General features: G+C 37.5%; 3 protein-coding genes across 3 annotated transcripts; all 3 read left to right on the top strand.

Annotated features, from left to right (window-relative positions):
• Nucleotides 1-688: 688 nt before the first annotated feature.
• Nucleotides 689-1,871, top strand: LOC125211443 (NDR1/HIN1-like protein 10). Its single transcript, XM_048111240.2, has one exon. The coding sequence runs from the start codon at nucleotides 901-903 to the stop codon at nucleotides 1,672-1,674; it is 774 nt and encodes a 257-aa protein (XP_047967197.1). The 5' UTR covers nucleotides 689-900; the 3' UTR covers nucleotides 1,675-1,871.
• Nucleotides 1,872-6,910: 5,039 nt separating this feature from the next.
• Nucleotides 6,911-12,143, top strand: LOC125209269 (transcription factor E2FB-like). Its single transcript, XM_089067229.1, has 14 exons — nucleotides 6,911-7,267; nucleotides 8,646-8,823; nucleotides 8,985-9,044; nucleotides 9,198-9,283; nucleotides 9,352-9,440; nucleotides 9,576-9,630; nucleotides 10,010-10,062; nucleotides 10,155-10,205; nucleotides 10,295-10,343; nucleotides 10,427-10,492; nucleotides 10,592-10,668; nucleotides 10,854-11,082; nucleotides 11,428-11,494; nucleotides 11,571-12,143. The coding sequence occupies exons 1-14, from the start codon at nucleotides 7,109-7,111 to the stop codon at nucleotides 11,762-11,764; spliced, it is 1,413 nt and encodes a 470-aa protein (XP_088923355.1). The 5' UTR covers nucleotides 6,911-7,108; the 3' UTR covers nucleotides 11,765-12,143.
• An 828-nt stretch (nucleotides 12,144-12,971) lies between these two features.
• Nucleotides 12,972-17,976, top strand: LOC148930207 (Translation initiation factor 2, small GTP-binding protein). Its single transcript, XM_089069119.1, has 7 exons — nucleotides 12,972-13,210; nucleotides 13,467-13,581; nucleotides 13,907-13,973; nucleotides 15,314-15,659; nucleotides 15,973-17,049; nucleotides 17,132-17,281; nucleotides 17,354-17,976. The coding sequence occupies exons 1-7, from the start codon at nucleotides 13,184-13,186 to the stop codon at nucleotides 17,786-17,788; spliced, it is 2,217 nt and encodes a 738-aa protein (XP_088925245.1). The 5' UTR covers nucleotides 12,972-13,183; the 3' UTR covers nucleotides 17,789-17,976.
• Nucleotides 17,977-17,999: the final 23 nt, after the last annotated feature.

Below are 17,999 nucleotides of genomic sequence, written 5' to 3'. Positions count from 1 at the left end.
GGGGCCATCTGCCCCCATCCAGATCCCACAGGTACCGTGGGAGTCTGAGATCCACTCGTCGCTGGACTGGACTCGTTGTTGTGATCCATCGCTCGATGATGCTATTGTATAGAAAGTTAGAGAGAGAGAAAACTCGTTAAAACAAGTGGTGCAAATGAAAATGAAACGAAAATCGCGTTTATATAGGTTTTTTAAAAAAAAAAAAAAATCAAAAATCGGCGCTGGCCGATCGGCCAGCGACGAGCGATCGGCCAGCCCACGCCGAAGCGCTAGCCGATTTCGCGGTCGCCGACTGCAATGGTTCGGCTAGCGCGACGAATCGGCTAGCCGGTCGCTAGCCGACCATTGCGGATGCTCTAAGTTAACAAAGAAAAGCCTTGGTTCGTAACGAAAGGCGGCATTTGATTTGACATGTTTAACAACTTTCCTCAATAACTGAAAATCACATTACCTCTTTGTTTACGAAAATAATAGGTCAACCGACTTAGGAATAGTGGAATAACCCATTTTAAATTCATGGCGACAAAAATGGAAGAGATGCCAACTAAGTAATCAATATATGCATTTTCTATGAATCAAATATTTTTATCCGTTTTTTTTGTTTTGGTTTCCCAATTTATACCTTTTTTATTAGTACTATAAATTTGTTTGAGATTAATCGAATAAATGAAGAAATCCTTGACGCGTACATAGGAATGAAAGTTGTCTCTCTCAGAAATGAATACTCCTAATTACAACAATATTCCTTTTATTTTCTTCTTCGCCCAAATCTCTGCTTAACAGAGCAGTATCAACATACTTAGCATCAACTCTCTCTCTCTCTCTCTCTCTAGAAACACGCAAAACACATCCACTGCGTGCGATTTTCCGATTCTCCGACGATCCGCCGCGATTCCCGCAATGGACGACCGCAACAGGCCTGTCACAGGCTACCCGGCCGCAAATCCGCAGACCAACGGCTACTCCGCCGCCGGCCCGCCGCCTGCCGGAACCGCCTATCCCTACGCCGCCGCGGCTCCTCCCCCCAGCGCCTACTACTACCAGACCAATCCCTACCAGCACCACAACTACCAGTACGACGCCGACTCCATCCACCGCGCCACCTGCCTCCGCCGCATCTTCGCCTTCGTGATCGGCCTCGTCGTCATCTTCGGCACCGTCACCTTCATCGTCTGGCTCGTCCTCCGCCCCCAGCTCCCCGAGTTCCGAGTCGACTCGTTCTCCATCTCCAATTTCACGATCGGCAACGACTCGCTCACCTCCTTCACCTCCGAGCTCAAGCTCACCGCCAGAAACCCTAACAAAAAGATGACGCTCGGCTACGATCAAGTCCAGACCGCCATTTTCTACCAAGCCTACTCCCTCTCCGAGACCTCCGTCGCGCCCTTCTACCAGGGCACGAGGAACGAGACCTCTCTCACGGCCAGATTCGCCGACGCCGGGAGCTTTCTCGACAAGTCGGCGGTGGATGGGATTACTCGCGAGAGGGGGAAGAATGGCAATGTCAACTTCAATGTGAGGGTGGTTTCTAGGGTTCGGTTCGAGGCGAAGGCGTGGAGGACTCGGAGGAGGTTTCTCAAGGTTTTTTGCGGGGATCTGGTGCTTGGATTGGCGACCAATGGGGCGTCGGGGGCGTTAACTGGCGGAGCGAGGCAGTGCCGCGTTGGGATTTGAGGTGAATTGAGGATTCTTTGGTAAAGCTAATTAGGTTTAATTTGTTGGATATCTTTTTCTCTTTTTGCTATTTGACGTTGAATGGGTGTGAATCTAATTTGGCTCTGTATTTTGATATATAGGCTATTGGATTCCTAGATTAACCCTGTTCTATGTATAGTTGGATGATGGAACTCTCTATGCTCTTGATTTTTTCATTGTTGGTTGATTATATTTTTTCTATTAGATTTAGAGCAATGGAGTTTGTGTTTGTCATTCTTAGTTTTATTTATTGTCTTACATCCTCTGCCTCTAGAGAAGGTTTCAACTGTGGTGGCGAAACTGTTGGGGTTGTGCTTTTGGGATAGTGTAAGATGAGAAATTGCTCTTGATTTTTTATTGTTGGTTGATTATAAATTTCTATTAGATTTAGAGCAATGGAGCTTGTGTTTGTCAATCTTAGTTTTATTCATTGTCTTACATCCTCTGCCTCTAGAGAAGGTTTCGATTGTGGGGCGAAACTGTTGGGGTTGGGGTTTTGGGGTAGCATAAGAAGAGAAATTGCTAATAAAACGTTAGGACATTGGACATTGATTTGAATCTCTTCAATTCATAGAAGGAATTGTTGTGTGAGAAATTAGTTTGTTTGTGGATTTTAAATTACAGTACTTTCCTCCATGACGACATACGTCATCTCTAGGTCTTACTTCTATGGGCTTTGTTATGTCCAATCTTGCATCAACCAATAAATGGAACTTATTCTTCAGTACATTGGTTTATATGCATGTTTCTGTTGAAATTGATGGGAAAACTGTGGTGCAAGGGAGAAACTGTGGTTTTGTATGCTAAAGAGCGGATGGTTATTTCATTATTTTATAATATAAGGAAATCATAGTATGAGAGAAGTTGGATTAGGGCTCGGGGTCGTGGTCAAGGTCAAGGGCCGCTAGTAATGTCAGTGCTAAATCCTCCCATACATGAAAGGCTATATATTCGGGTTCGTGCTATAGTTGCACTACCATGTCTGCTCTAGGTTTATTCTTGCTTCTGCAGTTCTGCTCAACCATATCATTTTAGAGCTAGGATGCGTCATGCGCTATCTCAGATAGTTTTTGCTTATTCCGTGCACATCCCTGCTACTTCTGATTTAAATTTCACAATACTGAGTGTTGCCTCGGGTAGGATAAAGTTTTATAACCTCAGATACTTTTTCAACAGAACCTAGAGGTTTATCAGCTCTTGAAGCAGTCTAGAATTGGCAAATGCTTCATTTTCCATGGTGTTTGGCAAGATAGTTTTTCAATGATTTAACATTTCTTAAGTAGAAATCCTCCCCCAATATAGGCTTATTATGCATCTTATAGTGGTGTGGAAGTGGATAGAACATAAATGGTGGTTGTTAGGCTCTGATGTTGTAATCCTTCTCAGATACACTGGCATATGCATCTTATGGTGGGAATTTTGTCATACTATGAGTATAGTATTATGATGGCCTTCCTCCAACTAGAATGTATGTGTAGTTTTATTTTATTTTATTTTAGTTTACTTTACTTTATCCTCAACTTGTATTTGCCCTTTTCCGATAGCTGGAAAGATCCAATAGCAAGAAGGCATGACTTCTATTGTGGGTGGTGGAAACTGTGTAGGATAATTTGGATTCTTGATCATCTTTTTCATACAATTTTTTGATTCTTTGCCTGTGCATTTTGGAAGCCCTCTTTCCTCTCTCCACAGTTGAGGAGCTCACTTACTTGATATATGTGCATGTAAATTTAGTTGGAAATTATAAATTGACACAAGTGTGAATATTGAAAATGGTGTGTTAGAAATACCACACCCCGAAAACAATGGCCAGATTCTTTATCTCATGTCGGGCTTTGGGGCTCAGATTTCGCTGTCTGGGCTCGATTCTTTTGAGGCTCCGGATGTTGCTGCCCTGACCTTTTGAGATGACAATCATGAAAATTTTCCGAAAGGGCCCACTGGAATCTCCCAAAACCCAATCTTGATTCTGAGATCCGGCAAATGGGGGTGGCACCAGGCGAAGAAACTGTGACCCAACAGTGAAACTGGAGATGATGGAAAATTTTGGTGCAGTGAAGCTTGTGGGAGCTCGAATTTGACCTCATTATTCGTATGGGCTTATAGAAATGTTGTTGCAATAAGATGATAGTCGTAGAGGATGAAAAGGGCCGGGGAATTGTTGCTTTGATAAGATGGTGATGGTGAAAAAAACAGGGGCATTTTTATTGTATCTTGAAAATGAAATCTTGGTGCAGAAATCAGAAATCATAATCACGTCTCCAAACAGTCACCCTACTTATTTTCAATTTTTGCAAGATTGAGCTTCAAAAACCAAGCAAATCCTCAAAAATCGCAAGATTTGATTGGACCAAGTTATCCGACTGCTGACTTTACACTATATGGCCTCGGTGGTCGACCGGTTTTGCATTGCTTGGACGATTTTTTGTAAAATGACCATTTGTGCGATATATCCAATGAAGCCTTTTCAAATATGGATAATTATATCTTTGTCATATTTGACCAATTTTGCATTTAATTTTGGATTATTATCTCTATTTTTAGGGGACTAAAGGGTTATAAAATATAAGTCTATCATTCAATTTAACCAAACAATGAGAGTTCCCATATAAAACTTCATTTTTTTGCCATGTCAGGCAAAAACCAGGGCTCTTAGAATTTATAATGGAGAAAAAATTCACTAGTCAAGGAACACCAAAGTGGCAATCCTATTTGGTATGTCACACTAATAAATTTTTGACAAGTGGAAATATGTATAACCCCAATTCCAACTAAATATATTAGATTATGAAAACACTCTAAATATAAGTATACATCATTTATTATATGGAAAGTTTGTGCACATTCTATGTATAATAAATACACTGTACATATAGGTCCATCATTTCATTTTTTTAATAATATAAAATTATTTTTTCACTAAGTCATCTTACTCGTAAATTAATATAGTTCAAAATTAATAACATCACTCATTTTAAGAGTTTTAGGAGATTACTTTTTTACTTCTTTATAAATATAAAAAATGTAGACAAATAAAAAGTGCAACTATAACTTCAAATTTGTTGACATTAAATACTACTCTATATAAATTTAATTAATAATACAAATGATTATGTAGTGTATAAATTAAATTAAATACGTAATTTATAGCCAGACATTAATTGTATGAATATTATACATTTTGTTAAATTATAAAAATTTTAATAATAATAAGATAATCTAAAAAACTAATCTTATTAAGATGATCTAGAAATTAATTTTATTATATTATTTTTAATATAGCATGAAAAAACTTCATAAATAAAATAAGACAAATGATTATAGCATGATAAAGCAATTAAATTTAAAATTTTATAAACTAAAACTGAGTATTAAAAAAAAAGTGATCGTCATCCCAATTATTATGTTACTAGTAGTATTATTTAGTGTTTATATATAGAAATATGCATAAACTTTCTATATAATAAATGGTGTACATTTATGTTTAGATTGTTTCCAAATTTATATATCTAGTTGGAATTTGGGGTTATATACATTTTCATTTGTCAAAAGTTTATGGGCGTGACATACCAAATAGGATTGCCACCTTGGTATTCCTTGACTAGGGAATTTTTTCTCTTTATAACGACGGTCAGTTGGAGCACTCGTAAATTAGATAAAAATATATAAATACAATAAAAGCCTGAATAATTAAAGTAATAAATAAACTAATAAATAAAGACTTCTACGTCATTATTCATCAACCTAAAATTGAAACAAATAATACTACTGGCAATATAGAAAGAATTAAAAGAAAATTGAAGGGCCGCATATTGAGCCCAATTGTTTAGCCTAAGTAGAAATGAGCCCAACTGAGGCTCATAAGTGTCACGATTGAATGTAAATACGCGCCAAAATATCGCTTACTTAACGGTGCAAACTTAAGGCGCGAATATTTAGCCATTTTTTTCTTATAAACCGGCTTCCCCATTTCATTAAAATAAAACTAATGGAAACAGAAACTCAGAGCTATTTTTCATTCTAATTTTCACACAACCAAATTTTCACATTTCTTTTAATTATTTGTTAATTTACTATATATGTAATTGGCTTTGTTAAGTGCTGATTAAATATGCTATTAGCTACTAATGTCTACATTATATTAACTAACACACAGTTGTGAATGATTACATAATAAATACTATACTTATTTAATATTTTTCAATGTTTTACAAATTACAATATCTAAAATCCAATGCTAATTACAATGATGTAGTGAATATGAATAGATACTCCATCACCACTATGATGACATAAAAATTTATGTCAATTTTCAACACACTAATTAGTTTTGTGGTAAAACTTTTTATACTATGAGAAATAATAAACAGAGCATGTAGGCCAGATTGAATCCAAGATCTCTCACTAAAAAGAATTTTATAATTTTTTAACTGTCGTCACTTATGCTTATATCTTATTGGCTTACTTAATTTAGCTATGCTTTGACGTTTCTAAAGCCTGAAACAATTGGTTGGCTTCGCCTTGCCAGCGTCCAACATCCTAGTGATTGTGATAATCAAAAAATTAGTTTAAGCAATTAATGCATAATCATTTACCTAAGCTGAATCCTTAACATAACTCTAATGCCACGAATATCAATTTGTTGCAAATTTAATATCCCAATTTTTTTTTATGGAAGAGTTGACATTTTGAAAGTAGTATGGATTGTCACGAATATATTGGAGTAATGCAATCATATTTCGGTGACGCTGACTTTAATAAAGCAAATCATAAGGATGGAATCGAATATATTGAAGTAATGAAACCGAGCAATCGAGTGACGTTGACTTTTAATAAAGCACGTCACGTTAATCAGTGTCAAATATCAATTTATTACAAAGTTAACATCCTAGTGTTTTTTCTTTTACTGGAGAATTGACATATTGAACGTAGTACAGATCGAATCGAATATATTAAAGTAATGCAATCGAGTAACTGACTGAAGTTGACTTTGATAAAGCAAGCCGTGTAATTTTTCGATAACAAAAAATAGGTGTAAATTTAACAAAGTGACACTAGTCTAATATTCTAATATCTATATTAAAACTAAAAAAGAAATGAACCATACTAAAATATTAATTGTGAATTAAAGGAAAGGGTAAAAAAGGAAATGAGGTTGGTTCCCTCCACATCTATATCTGAACCACACCACATTGCATCTCTCACTCTCATTCCCTCGTTTTCTTCAATTTTCTTTCCCTCTTTTTTACTGTTGTTGTCTCTTTAAACCCTCACTTCATTCTCATCCCAATTCTCATCACCTTCACCCCTTCGACTCCTTCCCCATCAAACCCCTAAAACCTCCAAAATCAATTATTCAATTGATTGCACAATTCAAGAATCCTTTTTTAGCTGGACAGAAAGAGATCGCATCATGCAGCGGAAGACGCCTCTTTCGACTTCTAGAAAGCAGTTGCCTTTCACTTCCATGAAGTCGCCTTTTGGTGGTGGAGGAGGAGGCGACTACCACCACTTTGCTAGTGGTGACCCTGATCAAGAATTTTCTGAGGCCGTTGTTGTCAACAAGCGCCCTGTGAGTGTTCTGAGTTTTCTTCTTAACTTGGAATTGGGGTTTGTCGTGTTTACTTGCAGTTTTTGTGGCAACGTTGAAATAGGACTAGAGGGTTTCTTATGGAGATGCATTTGCTTTTTCTGTTGGTGTATTTTGTGAATTAAGTATAGCTGATGAGTGTTTCGTGGTTTTTTTCAAGCATTTCTTATTTACTTTTCAGTTTTATGGTCTGAGTATAGATTTTCTTCTGGGATCTGATTGTGTACATTGATTTTCTCTGTTATGGTCTTGAAGCTTTTCAATGAGTATAACATGATGAATGGTTTATGTTAAAAAATTTGCAACGAGCAGGTTCGATTTATTTGTAGGATCAGGTCTATTATAGTTGAAAAGCGCTGAACTTTTTCCATTAAAGGCCATCATTAAAATTTTGCGTTTATCTGAGTTATTTGTCTATTTGAATACAAATAAATTAGTAAGTCCTTAATGATCCAGTGATTCATCCACAATGTTCTGTTTATGTGTTATTTAGGGTGGTGCTGATCTACTGTCTGGTTCATGTTCATCCGTGTTAAACTTCAGCTTTGTCTGGATTGCTTGATAACCTGATCTGTGCTTTAGATGCATTGCACGATTTGTCATCCTCTCTTGCTCATATGTTCAGAATTTTTCTATTTTTGATTGGACTTTTAACTACGACATTGATTTGGCTCATCTAGGTCCAAGGGTACATCTAAAGGTTGAGTTAATTGAACTCGTTGAAAACTCTGGTTGGAAGTAATGTCAAGATACAAGATTGTGTTTTTTTGTTCCATTGAGTAATTGAAGCATCTTATGATAACTCTAGTTCTGGTTTGTCAACATTATTTCTCTCAGCATTTGGTCTTATTCCTTAGCCATCGAACATAGTAGATTTCTTTATATTGTACTTCGATCTTCTTTTATAAGTGTTAAACTGTTGGTCGGCACAATTTAGGTTTGGGGCGTTGGAACTTGGAACCATATTGGTTTGAATTTTATCTTTCTGATTGGTTGTTTATCGGTCTGTTCTACTAATGTGGCTGATAAAGGTTGGAGTATTGGTGTTTGGTATTTTTTGGTTTTTTTTAAATAACTGGGGTCTCGGATCTGAAGGAAATAGCTAAATGACTGACTGCTATTTATTGAATCCAATGAATATTTTTGATGGATCGTTTATGCGCTCATGGTTAGCATATAGATCCAGTCTATTGTTTATAGTTGTGCTAAAATAATGTAGTGTTTTCATAGACATGTTATGTGATTTATGGTCCTTGGGGACTCCTCTATTCTTGCCAAGAAGCTTAATTTGTTGGGGGATAATTTTTCAGTTTTGCTGCTGATTTTTGTTTGCTTATTTCTTGTTTGTAAACCATTAAAGCGGAAAACTGGAGTAGCAGAACCTGAAGTGGAACCTGCTGACAATAATGCAGGTCCTGGCAATGTTAATGCCCCGAAAGGTCCCTTTCAGACACCACCACCTACAAAATCAGGAAAACAAAAGGTTTCAAGGACAAAGGCCAATAGGGCCGGATCTCTAGCCCCCATGCCAAATGTTGGTGAGTGGGAGTTTGATCAAATTCTATCTTACTGAAACTCTGTAGCAATATCTTTTTATTAGACTCACAATTGTATTTCATGAGTACTTCTGTCATACTTTTATTTTGTCCAAAATTTGCAAATTGGGCTAGAAATAATAGTTCTTACACTTTTTTTGCAGGGTCTCCTAGTGGCAATAATCTCACCCCTGTTGGTCCTTGTCGTTATGATAGCTCACTAGGTATGAGAAATAGCCCTATGCTTGTTTTGCTATCATTTTTCTGTGCCCCTTGTCGAATTCATGTGTTTGCGTGACTCTCACTTGAAACTCTTCCAATCCCAATTCGTTCTGTTTATCCGAGGATGAAGTCATTAAGATATATTATCTTCTCAGGTCTCTTGACAAAAAAGTTCATCAATCTAATCAAACATGCAAAAGATGGTGTTCTAGATTTGAATAAAGCTGCAGATACTTTAGAGGTAATTATGTTGATAAACAATGATTTACGTAACCATGTTTTGTTACTGACATCTTTTTCATTCAACAGGTACAGAAGAGGCGTATATATGATATTACTAATGTACTTGAAGGCATTGGCCTTGTAGAAAAGAATCTCAAGAACAGAATCCAGTGGAAGTATGAAAAGACTTATCTAATATCTTTAAATTTAATTGTTTTTTGTTTTTCCATTAACATTTCACATTCCCTTCAGAATCAATAAGAATAATAAGATAACACCATGAAAGTAATGTTTACCCTCGTATCTGGCAGGGGTTTAGATGTAGCTAGACCAGGGGAAGCTGATGAGAGTGCACCTGCTCTACAGGTAAATTAACATTAGATGTATAAATTGTATAGCTGCACAAAGTTTTCTTTCGCTATTTCACTTAATTTTCATTGTCCTTTTAGGTTTTACCTCATTGTTTCTTTGCTATTTGCTGCTTCTAGTAGTGTCATACCATTTGGATTGTCCCTTGACCCTTTATGTTATTGATGAGTCCAAGTACCTGAGTAGCGTGACATATTTTTGCATCATAAGATACGGAACACATTATTTAGTAATTATGCATAAGAACATTTACAAATATTCATGGGAACCACTATACCTTGAGCAAGCTTTATTGAGTTTTATGGCTTACCTCAATGCCACAAGTGTTATCGTAAATGATGCTAGATATGTCCTTGACTTTACTTGCTTTCTCCAGGAAGAGCTTGAAAATCTAAACATCGAGGAGTCCCGATTAGATGACTGCATAAGGTTCATACACTTTCAAAACTCAATGTCAAAAACATACTTCCTCATTTACTATTTAGAGTGCAAATCTTCTAATAAGTTCTCTTTTATCTCAGAGAAATGCAAGAAACGTTGAGGGGCATGATTGAAGACAAAGGCAATGAAAGGTAGCATTATGATCTACCTATTTTTCATGGAACTGAACTATTTAAGCCGATCGGGGTATGTCTTTACCATTTATCGCATGTTTTCCTAGGTGGCTTTTTGTCACAGAAGATGATATAAAATGCTTACCCTGCTTCAAGGTATGAGCTTGGCAACTGTTGCGTACCCTACCCTAAATTTTGAGTGTTTTAGATCTAAAATGTAGTTATGTTGCGTCTTCCAGAACGAAACTCTTATAGCAATCAAAGCTCCTCATGGAACTACTCTAGAAGTTCCAGATCCTGATGAGGTAACCTTTTTTTATCTTCTTTTCGTTGGAGTAACTTGGAGAATCAAAATAGTTCCTGATGTAACCACTAGTGAACATTCGTTTCTCAACCTCCTACAGGCAGTTGATTATCCACAGAGAAGGTACAGAATAGTTCTTCGGAGCACAATGGCGCCTATCGATGTTTACCTTGTCAGGTACTCCATGTTTTATTTCTCCCTCCTTTTCATGTTTCCTCATTTAGCTTTCCTAGGTAAAGATATACTACAACTCATCAGAATGTAGTTGGATGTGGTAATCTGATCCGTCCTAAATATTTATTCTATTTGGAGTATCACAGTTATTTCTTCTTATTTTTTCTGTCCTATCTCCATCTCTTCAGTCAATATGAGGAAAAATTTGAGGAGGTTGATGCTGTCGAAGAACAACCAAGCATTCCTGCTGTGCCGGGAGTACAGGCTAATGATTATGCTTCTGTACCATCTCCAAGGCCGGAAACCGGAGTTAGTGAAACTGGTATTCAAGGAGAAGAGATACAAAGGATGTGTCCGGATGTGAGTACATCACATGATTTCGTGAGTGGAATCCTCAAGATAGTGCCAGAAGTTGATGTAAGTCACTGCAGATAAACATGACTTAGTAAATGCTGATATGAAGAGACAAGAGTAAACGTATATCACTCCCTCCATCAACGAAAAACAGTCCCATTGTGGACTGCACTAGTTTCAATGCACAATTGGTAAAGTAGGAGAAAAAGTGGCTAAAGTAGGAGAGAGAAAATAAAGTGATGAGAAGGTTTCTATAAATAGAAATGAGACTGATTTTGATGGAAGGGACCAAAATGGAGAAATGAGGCTATTTTCGTGGATGGAGGGAGTAGGAACAAACTACATTACATCTGAACACATGCATCTTGACTTCTCTTTTAACTCCAGTCTGACATCTGATTTATGCAGAGTGGTGCTGATTATTGGCTGTCGTCGGATGCGGATATAAGCTACACTGACATGTGGAGCGTAGAATGTATGTATAAATATTTTTTTGTCTGTTATAGATTTCATTCTCATCCAACACCACATTCCATGACTTCCTACCACAGCTATCATCGACGACTGGGAGAGCTTGGATGTGCCTGATTATCCCACAGAAGGCATCACTACACCACGAGCCCAAACTCCAGCACGAAATATGACTGCATCTCCAGTTCAAGCTACCACGCCTTCTGCTTTGCCAACGGACCAAATTCCACCTGCAACCACAAAGCCTCCTTCAACCATTCCGACTGGGATTTGAAGACGAATTTGGACGAATATGCATTGTTGTACATTAGATGGTGAAAGGTAAAAATGGTCATCTGATTCTCTACCGATATATTGGATGTATATTGTAGATATGTTGGAGTAGTAGAGAGGTATATGGTGGTCTTGGCTGTACAGTTTCAAAGTAGATGGTACAAATGCAATAGCACTAAATCAGTACTGCGGTAAGAATTCATATCATGTACATCATCACCCAAGATAATTTCCTTGGAATTTATTCCTTTCTTTTTGTAATGTAGTATAGCATTCAGAGGATGATTTTCTTGGTGTGTAATATTCAGATTGTGCCATTTCTTGGTTTATGGTATTGTAAAATTGTTGGCTTCAATAGTGAAACGTTCTCTTATGACTTATGGGGCGACAAAATCCCAGAAATCTTACCCTTCTTGATTCGACATTTTATTCTTGTTGGAGAATTATGGCAGATTTATGTAGATATTCTCTTTGCTTCTCCGTCAGCGTTGCATGGTTAACTGATACAGTCTTTTGGAGTATTTATATCTTTGGTCCTAGTAATTTGTGTAGCATTGTAAAAAAAATATTTTTACAATTTGTAAAAGTTGATAATTAGTGATAGTAAGTCTTGATTTTAAAATATACTCCCACCATACTCTGTGTGCCAGAATTTTGCATCACTTATTCGATAGACGATTATGAGGGGTGTTATAAATCTCCCGTGGAACTTGTATTCGAATTCTGAACTCAAAAAAGTGATGCCAAGGATTCAATATCGACGTGATTGCATTATCTATATAACAAATAAAAATGGATCCATAACTTTTGAACGTATTGTTAAGACTTTTTAAATTTAATCAATAAAATAGCCTTTATACATGTAAAATTTAGATATATGAGACATTGGATTACATGTATACTCACTCCATTATTGAACTAGTAGTATTTCCTAACAAATATTGTGAGCCAATCTCACAACTGGTTCATGTTATTAGCATTTGAATTTGATTTTGTTCAGTTGAATCCTTTTAAACTTTTTATTCATACTTTGAGGAAATAACATTCAAATAGTGCAGACATTGCCAATTTAACGTAAATATTTAAGATGAATTTTAAGAAAATGTGCATCACCTAACTACTTGTACATGATAATAATTAGAAATTAAAAAGGACGAAGAAAATGAGTAAAATAATTAAAAATACAAAGAGGCTGTAAAACCAAAAAATAATAAAATTGGAATTCAAGTCTGGATCCCTCCACGGCTCGGCTTCAACCTCCGCCGCCTCGTCGCCCGCCGTCGTACGCTCTTAGCTCCATCCTTACTCCGCCATTTAGCAACAGCAAGTCCACACCTGAACGTCTATACACAACGCACTCCCCGGATTCATTCTTTTATGAATTTCCCGCGATTTAATTAGTTGATATCGGCGTCCTCGAATGGCGTGGAGGGCTGCAGGGAGAAAGGTTGCTTATTTCCCCACCATCCTGAAAATTTCCCTATATGAAAGTTTTGAGGATGTCAAATGTCCCCTTTTTTTGCATTCAATCGATTGTTGCTCGAAATCCCCTTTTTACGAAAATTTGTGTCCGCTTGTAATTATCAAAATTATGATTCGTTTTGTTGTTTCTACTGTTGAAAGTTGTTTATTTGTTGGTCTTCAACTTCGTCTCAATAAATGTTAGTGGCAAAAATGTCTAAGTGGATTAAACCTTCGTGCAGGGTATTTCGGCTAGTTTCAGTAAAGCATTGACTAGATGTTCTGTTGCATCGATTTCAAAATGTGAAAGTCAAGATGTTGCTAGAGTTCTATCTGCTTCCCGCAGACATTTGCACGGTAAAACGGTGCTTATTTATTTGCTGAGTAATTGCTCATATTTGAAGTTCGATTGATGTATGGATGGTTATTTTCCGCTGAAGGTTTATGTTCATTTGGTCCGGTAGCTCCATTGTCGTATTGTAGTTTCTACAAGTTTGTATCAATTATGAGAAAACTGCAACTTGTGCACTAGGCTATAGACTAGTTAACAACCCCTTTTTTCTTTTATATCATTCAGTAACATGTGGAGTATCGAGTTCGAGCATTTGATGAATTGGCAAGAGCTATTTATCTATAACCGACTTTAATTTTTGGTTACTGCTTGTGTCCCAATCTGTTTCAGGCAACTCTGCAGCAATTATAGGTGCTGACAAAGATCTCAATTTCCCAGCGACAAGATGTTTAATTAGGTAAAGCTGCTTTATTCATTGCTCCTAGTACATTACCTAATAATCAATGTAGCAAGAATTCTTGACTACGGTTAGCTTCTCGGATACTCAGTTTCAGTAAGTGTGCCTCTGTGAATTGTGCAACCATCATATCACAGAGCCCTATAATTGCTTATTAGGCAATATGCATGTAGAATGATTGCCTATTCTTTAGTTCATGTTAGCTAGAAGATACTGCTATGATTTATCTGTTCAAGTAATTGCTCTAGTATCTCAAGCCTTGTTCTAGGACCTCGATGATTGCTTTTTTCTTTACCTTACAAGTTTGTGTTAGCTAGAAGGTATGATTTATCTGTTCAAGTAATTGTTCTAGTATCTCAAGCCTTGTTGATTTAAAATTACTAGAGTCTCGTTTTCTATTTGAGGCTTTAGATACTTGAAAAGTCCACTTATACATGAGGCGAACTTAGTTTTACTACAGTTTCACTGCTCTTATAATTTTCATCTTTGTAAAAGCATTTTTTACTTTTTGTTGAGTTGAATCTCCGTATAGCATTTGACAAATATTTGACAGCTTAGAAAAATGTGTATCCACGTGTGGTAATATTTTCTAAAAAGAGAGGCCATCATCTCCTATATTAAATAAGATGGCTATAACTTATCTGAGCAAATGCATTTCTTATTGTTTGTAGAATAAAAAACCGTCTTTGCTTTGTAGGCTATGTGATCTAATCATCTAAATAATGTGCTTATGACTTATTTGTAGAGATCATTGCAAATAAGTATTAGTTGGTTTCTTCTTCAATTGTATTTTGTTTGAGCTTCAGTTGTATTTTTATTCATCTTGTAAAAATGTCCCTAGAAGTAAAAGAAAAATGAGGATTGGATGGAAATCATTCTACTAACAATTACGAGTTGCATTTGGACAAGCACATACATAATTTTTGCAAAAGTTTTATCCACAGAGATTTATCGTCTTATTCATGCTTTCCTTAAAACGTTATTGATTTACCATGTAATCATACTTGTACATTTTTATTTGTTTTGGATTTCATTTTGACTTTAATCTTATGGCAATTATGAATGGGTTTGGATTGTAAATGACCCCTATTACTTTGGCTTGGTTCTGAAAACCGCTTTTTAGTTAGCCCGTTAACATAAATAATTTAAGCTTTAGCTTGGCAACATTCTGCCTGTTAGCCCACAATCAAAGTAATTTCTGAGATAGTGTTTCTTTTGCTGGGTTCAGATACCTGACATTACTTGAAGTTTTAAGCTTGGATGGTTATGATATATCCCTTTAGCCCCATATAAATTAGACATCATGTTAGTGTGGATGGTGATAGAATATCCCTTTCCAGGCATTTTCATTCAAGCTCGGAGCTTCTGGCTAGACACAGGGGAGATGATTCCATGGGTCTTAAGAGTTCCAAGAGACCAAAAGTTGTAACTAGTGGGAAGTTCTCAAAGAGAAAGAAAGAGGCCAAATCTGCAGTTGAGACCCCTTATGTGCCGCCTAAACTTACACGAACTGGAAAATCTTTGGATAAAACAATTGAAATATTTGAAGGCATTACCATTGTAGAACTAGCCAAACGTTGTGGAGAGTCAATTTCTACCATTGAGAACATCATCACTAATGTTGGTGAGAAAGCTGACTCAGAGTTCGACAGTCTCAGCATTGACATAGCAGAGCTTGTTGCAATGGTAATCCCTTGGACTCGGATGCTATGTTAGCTTCAAATTGGTTATTTTTGAAATTTTTAATGAGTAAGAAACTATAAAATTGAATCTTGGGTTTCAGAATATTCCATAGGTAGTACAGTATGTAATGAATATAGGCGTACCTTTGATTATTTGTTTTTAGGAAGCATCACAAATACTTTTTTGGAGAAAGAACCTAAAGACAAACCATGGACAAGAAACTAAAAGTTGAACTGGTTCTAAGAATTTGTTGGTTTACTTTCTTCAGTATTTCCTTCCTGTTTATAATCATAATTGGAAATGATGTTGTCTTCAGGAAGTTGGGGTCAATGTCCGTCGGATGCACTCAAATGAAGGTGATCAAATGTTACCTCGTCCTCCAGTTGTCACTGTTATGGGGCATGTTGACCATGGGAAGACGTCTCTATTGGATGCCCTTCGCCAAACATCATTGGCTGCTAAAGAAGCTGGAGGCATAACACAGCATCTAGGAGCATTTGTTGTTGGCATGCAATCAGGGGCATCCATCACTTTCCTTGATACTCCAGGCCATGCTGCCTTTAGTGCTATGCGAGCCAGAGGCGCGGCAGTTACAGATGTAGTGGTGCTTGTGGTGGCTGCAGATGATGGTGTGATGCCTCAAACACTCGAAGCCATTACTCATGCCAAATCAGCTAATGTTCCAATTGTTGTTGCTATCAACAAATGTGACAAACCAGATGCGAATCCTGAAAGAGTAAAAATCCAGCTCGCATCTGAAGGGTTACCGTTGGAGGAGATGGGTGGAGATGTACAGGTTGTTGAAGTTTCTGCAATAAAAGGAAGCGGACTTGATAATTTGGAGGATGCTTTACTATTGCAGGCCGAGCTAATGGATCTTAAGGCACGCATTGATGGACCTGCCCAAGCTTATGTAGTTGAGGCAAGGGTTGATAAGGGCCGTGGTCCACTGGCCACTGCGATTGTGAAGGCAGGGACTCTGCTTTGTGGGAAGTATGTTGTCATAGGTTCTGAGTGGGGAAGAATTCGATGTATAAGGGACACGGCAAGGAAAGTGATATCACAGGCTACGCCTGCCATGCCTATTGAGATTGAAGGGTTAAAGGGGCTCCCGATGGCAGGGGATGACATTGTTGTTGTTGAGTCTGAGGAAAGAGCAAAGATGCTCAGTGAAGGTAGGAAAAAGAAAGCCGAGAAGGACAGACTCAAAAAAAAACTTGAAGATGAGAGGCAAAATCTGGAGCAAGAGATGCTAGAAGGTGAAGAAAATGAAGAGAATGCGGATGAAAAGGAAAGGTCGAAGAGAGTTGAAGTCCCAATCATTGTGAAAGCAGATGTGCAAGGCACTGTTCAAGCAGTCAGCGATGCATTGAAAACTTTGAACAGTCCACAGGTTGTGTTTAATTCTTGAAATAAAAACATTATCTGGTTCAAGTATGTCTGTCGTGGACTCATAGATTTGATCACTGTTACAGGTTTATTTGAAGATCATCCATGCGGGAGTTGGTCCTGTTTCCCAGTCTGATGTTGATATGGCAGCAGCCTGTGATGCGTGTGTTGTTGGATTCAATGTTCGGAACCCCCCTGCTGAAGTCACTCTCGCAGCTACTCAAGCAAAGATTAAGGTATGATGTCCTCTTCTAACTTTTAACATAAATAGGCTAGTTTTACTGACCCACACCGATGCTGTATTGTAGATAAAACTACACAAAGTGATCTATCATCTTTTGGAGGATATCGGTAACTTTATTGTCGAGAAGGCTCCAGGAACTCTTGAGACACAGGTGGGCGGAGAAGCTGAGGTGCTCAACATATTCGTTGTTAAGGGAAAGGGCAAAGATAAAGGAGTGGATCTGAAAATCGCGGGTTGTAGGGTGATGGATGGGCGGCTCACAAAGGCTTCAATCATAAGACTTCTTAGAAGCGGGGAAGTTGTTTACGAAGGGTGCTGCGCATCTCTGAAGCGGGAGCAGCGGGATGTGGATGCAGTGGGCAAGGGCAACGAATGCGGACTCATGATTGAGAACTGCAACGATTTACAGGTTGGGGACGTGGTTCAATGCTTGGTCAAAGTGAACCGGAAACCCAAGTTTGTCTCATCGGAGAGTGGGGCCGTTCGCATAGAATGCTGATAAGGGGCACTTGTTGGCCTCTGCCATTTTTGTTCATAAGAATGTTGTAGTTGCTCTTTCACATACATAGCTCATATTTGACATAGTTAGAGCCGGTAGAGCTGCTGCCCATTTTGCAGATTATATTTATATCGAAATAATTATAGAACCAATATTTCAACAGTTTATAAAGTTCTTAATTTGTAGTATGCATTAAAAATAAAATTTATAT

The sequence above is a fragment of the Salvia hispanica genome, chromosome 3 (genome assembly GCF_029641045.1).
Source record: "Salvia hispanica isolate PSC_SH4W2 chromosome 3, Shi_PSC_v1, whole genome shotgun sequence".
NCBI classification, from domain to species: domain Eukaryota; kingdom Viridiplantae; phylum Streptophyta; class Magnoliopsida; order Lamiales; family Lamiaceae; genus Salvia; species Salvia hispanica.
The sequence above is the reverse complement of the archived record's forward strand: the minus strand, read 5'-3'. Positions and strand labels throughout refer to the sequence as shown.

Coding starts and splice junctions, on each gene's coding strand:
- LOC125209269 (XM_089067229.1), top strand. CDS start 7,109: ATGCAGCGGAAGACGCCTCTTTCGACTTCTAGAAAGCAGTTGCCTTTC. Junction 9,045..9,197: donor TCGTTATGATAGCTCACTAG/GTATGAGAAATA, acceptor TTATCTTCTCAG/GTCTCTTGACAAAAAAGTTC. Junction 9,284..9,351: donor AAGCTGCAGATACTTTAGAG/GTAATTATGTTG, acceptor TTCATTCAACAG/GTACAGAAGAGGCGTATATA.
- LOC125211443 (XM_048111240.2), top strand. CDS start 901: ATGGACGACCGCAACAGGCCTGTCACAGGCTACCCGGCCGCAAATCCG.
- LOC148930207 (XM_089069119.1), top strand. CDS start 13,184: ATGGCGTGGAGGGCTGCAGGGAGAAAG. Junction 15,660..15,972: donor TAGCAGAGCTTGTTGCAATG/GTAATCCCTTGG, acceptor TGTTGTCTTCAG/GAAGTTGGGGTCAATGTCCG. Junction 17,282..17,353: donor CTACTCAAGCAAAGATTAAG/GTATGATGTCCT, acceptor GCTGTATTGTAG/ATAAAACTACACAAAGTGAT.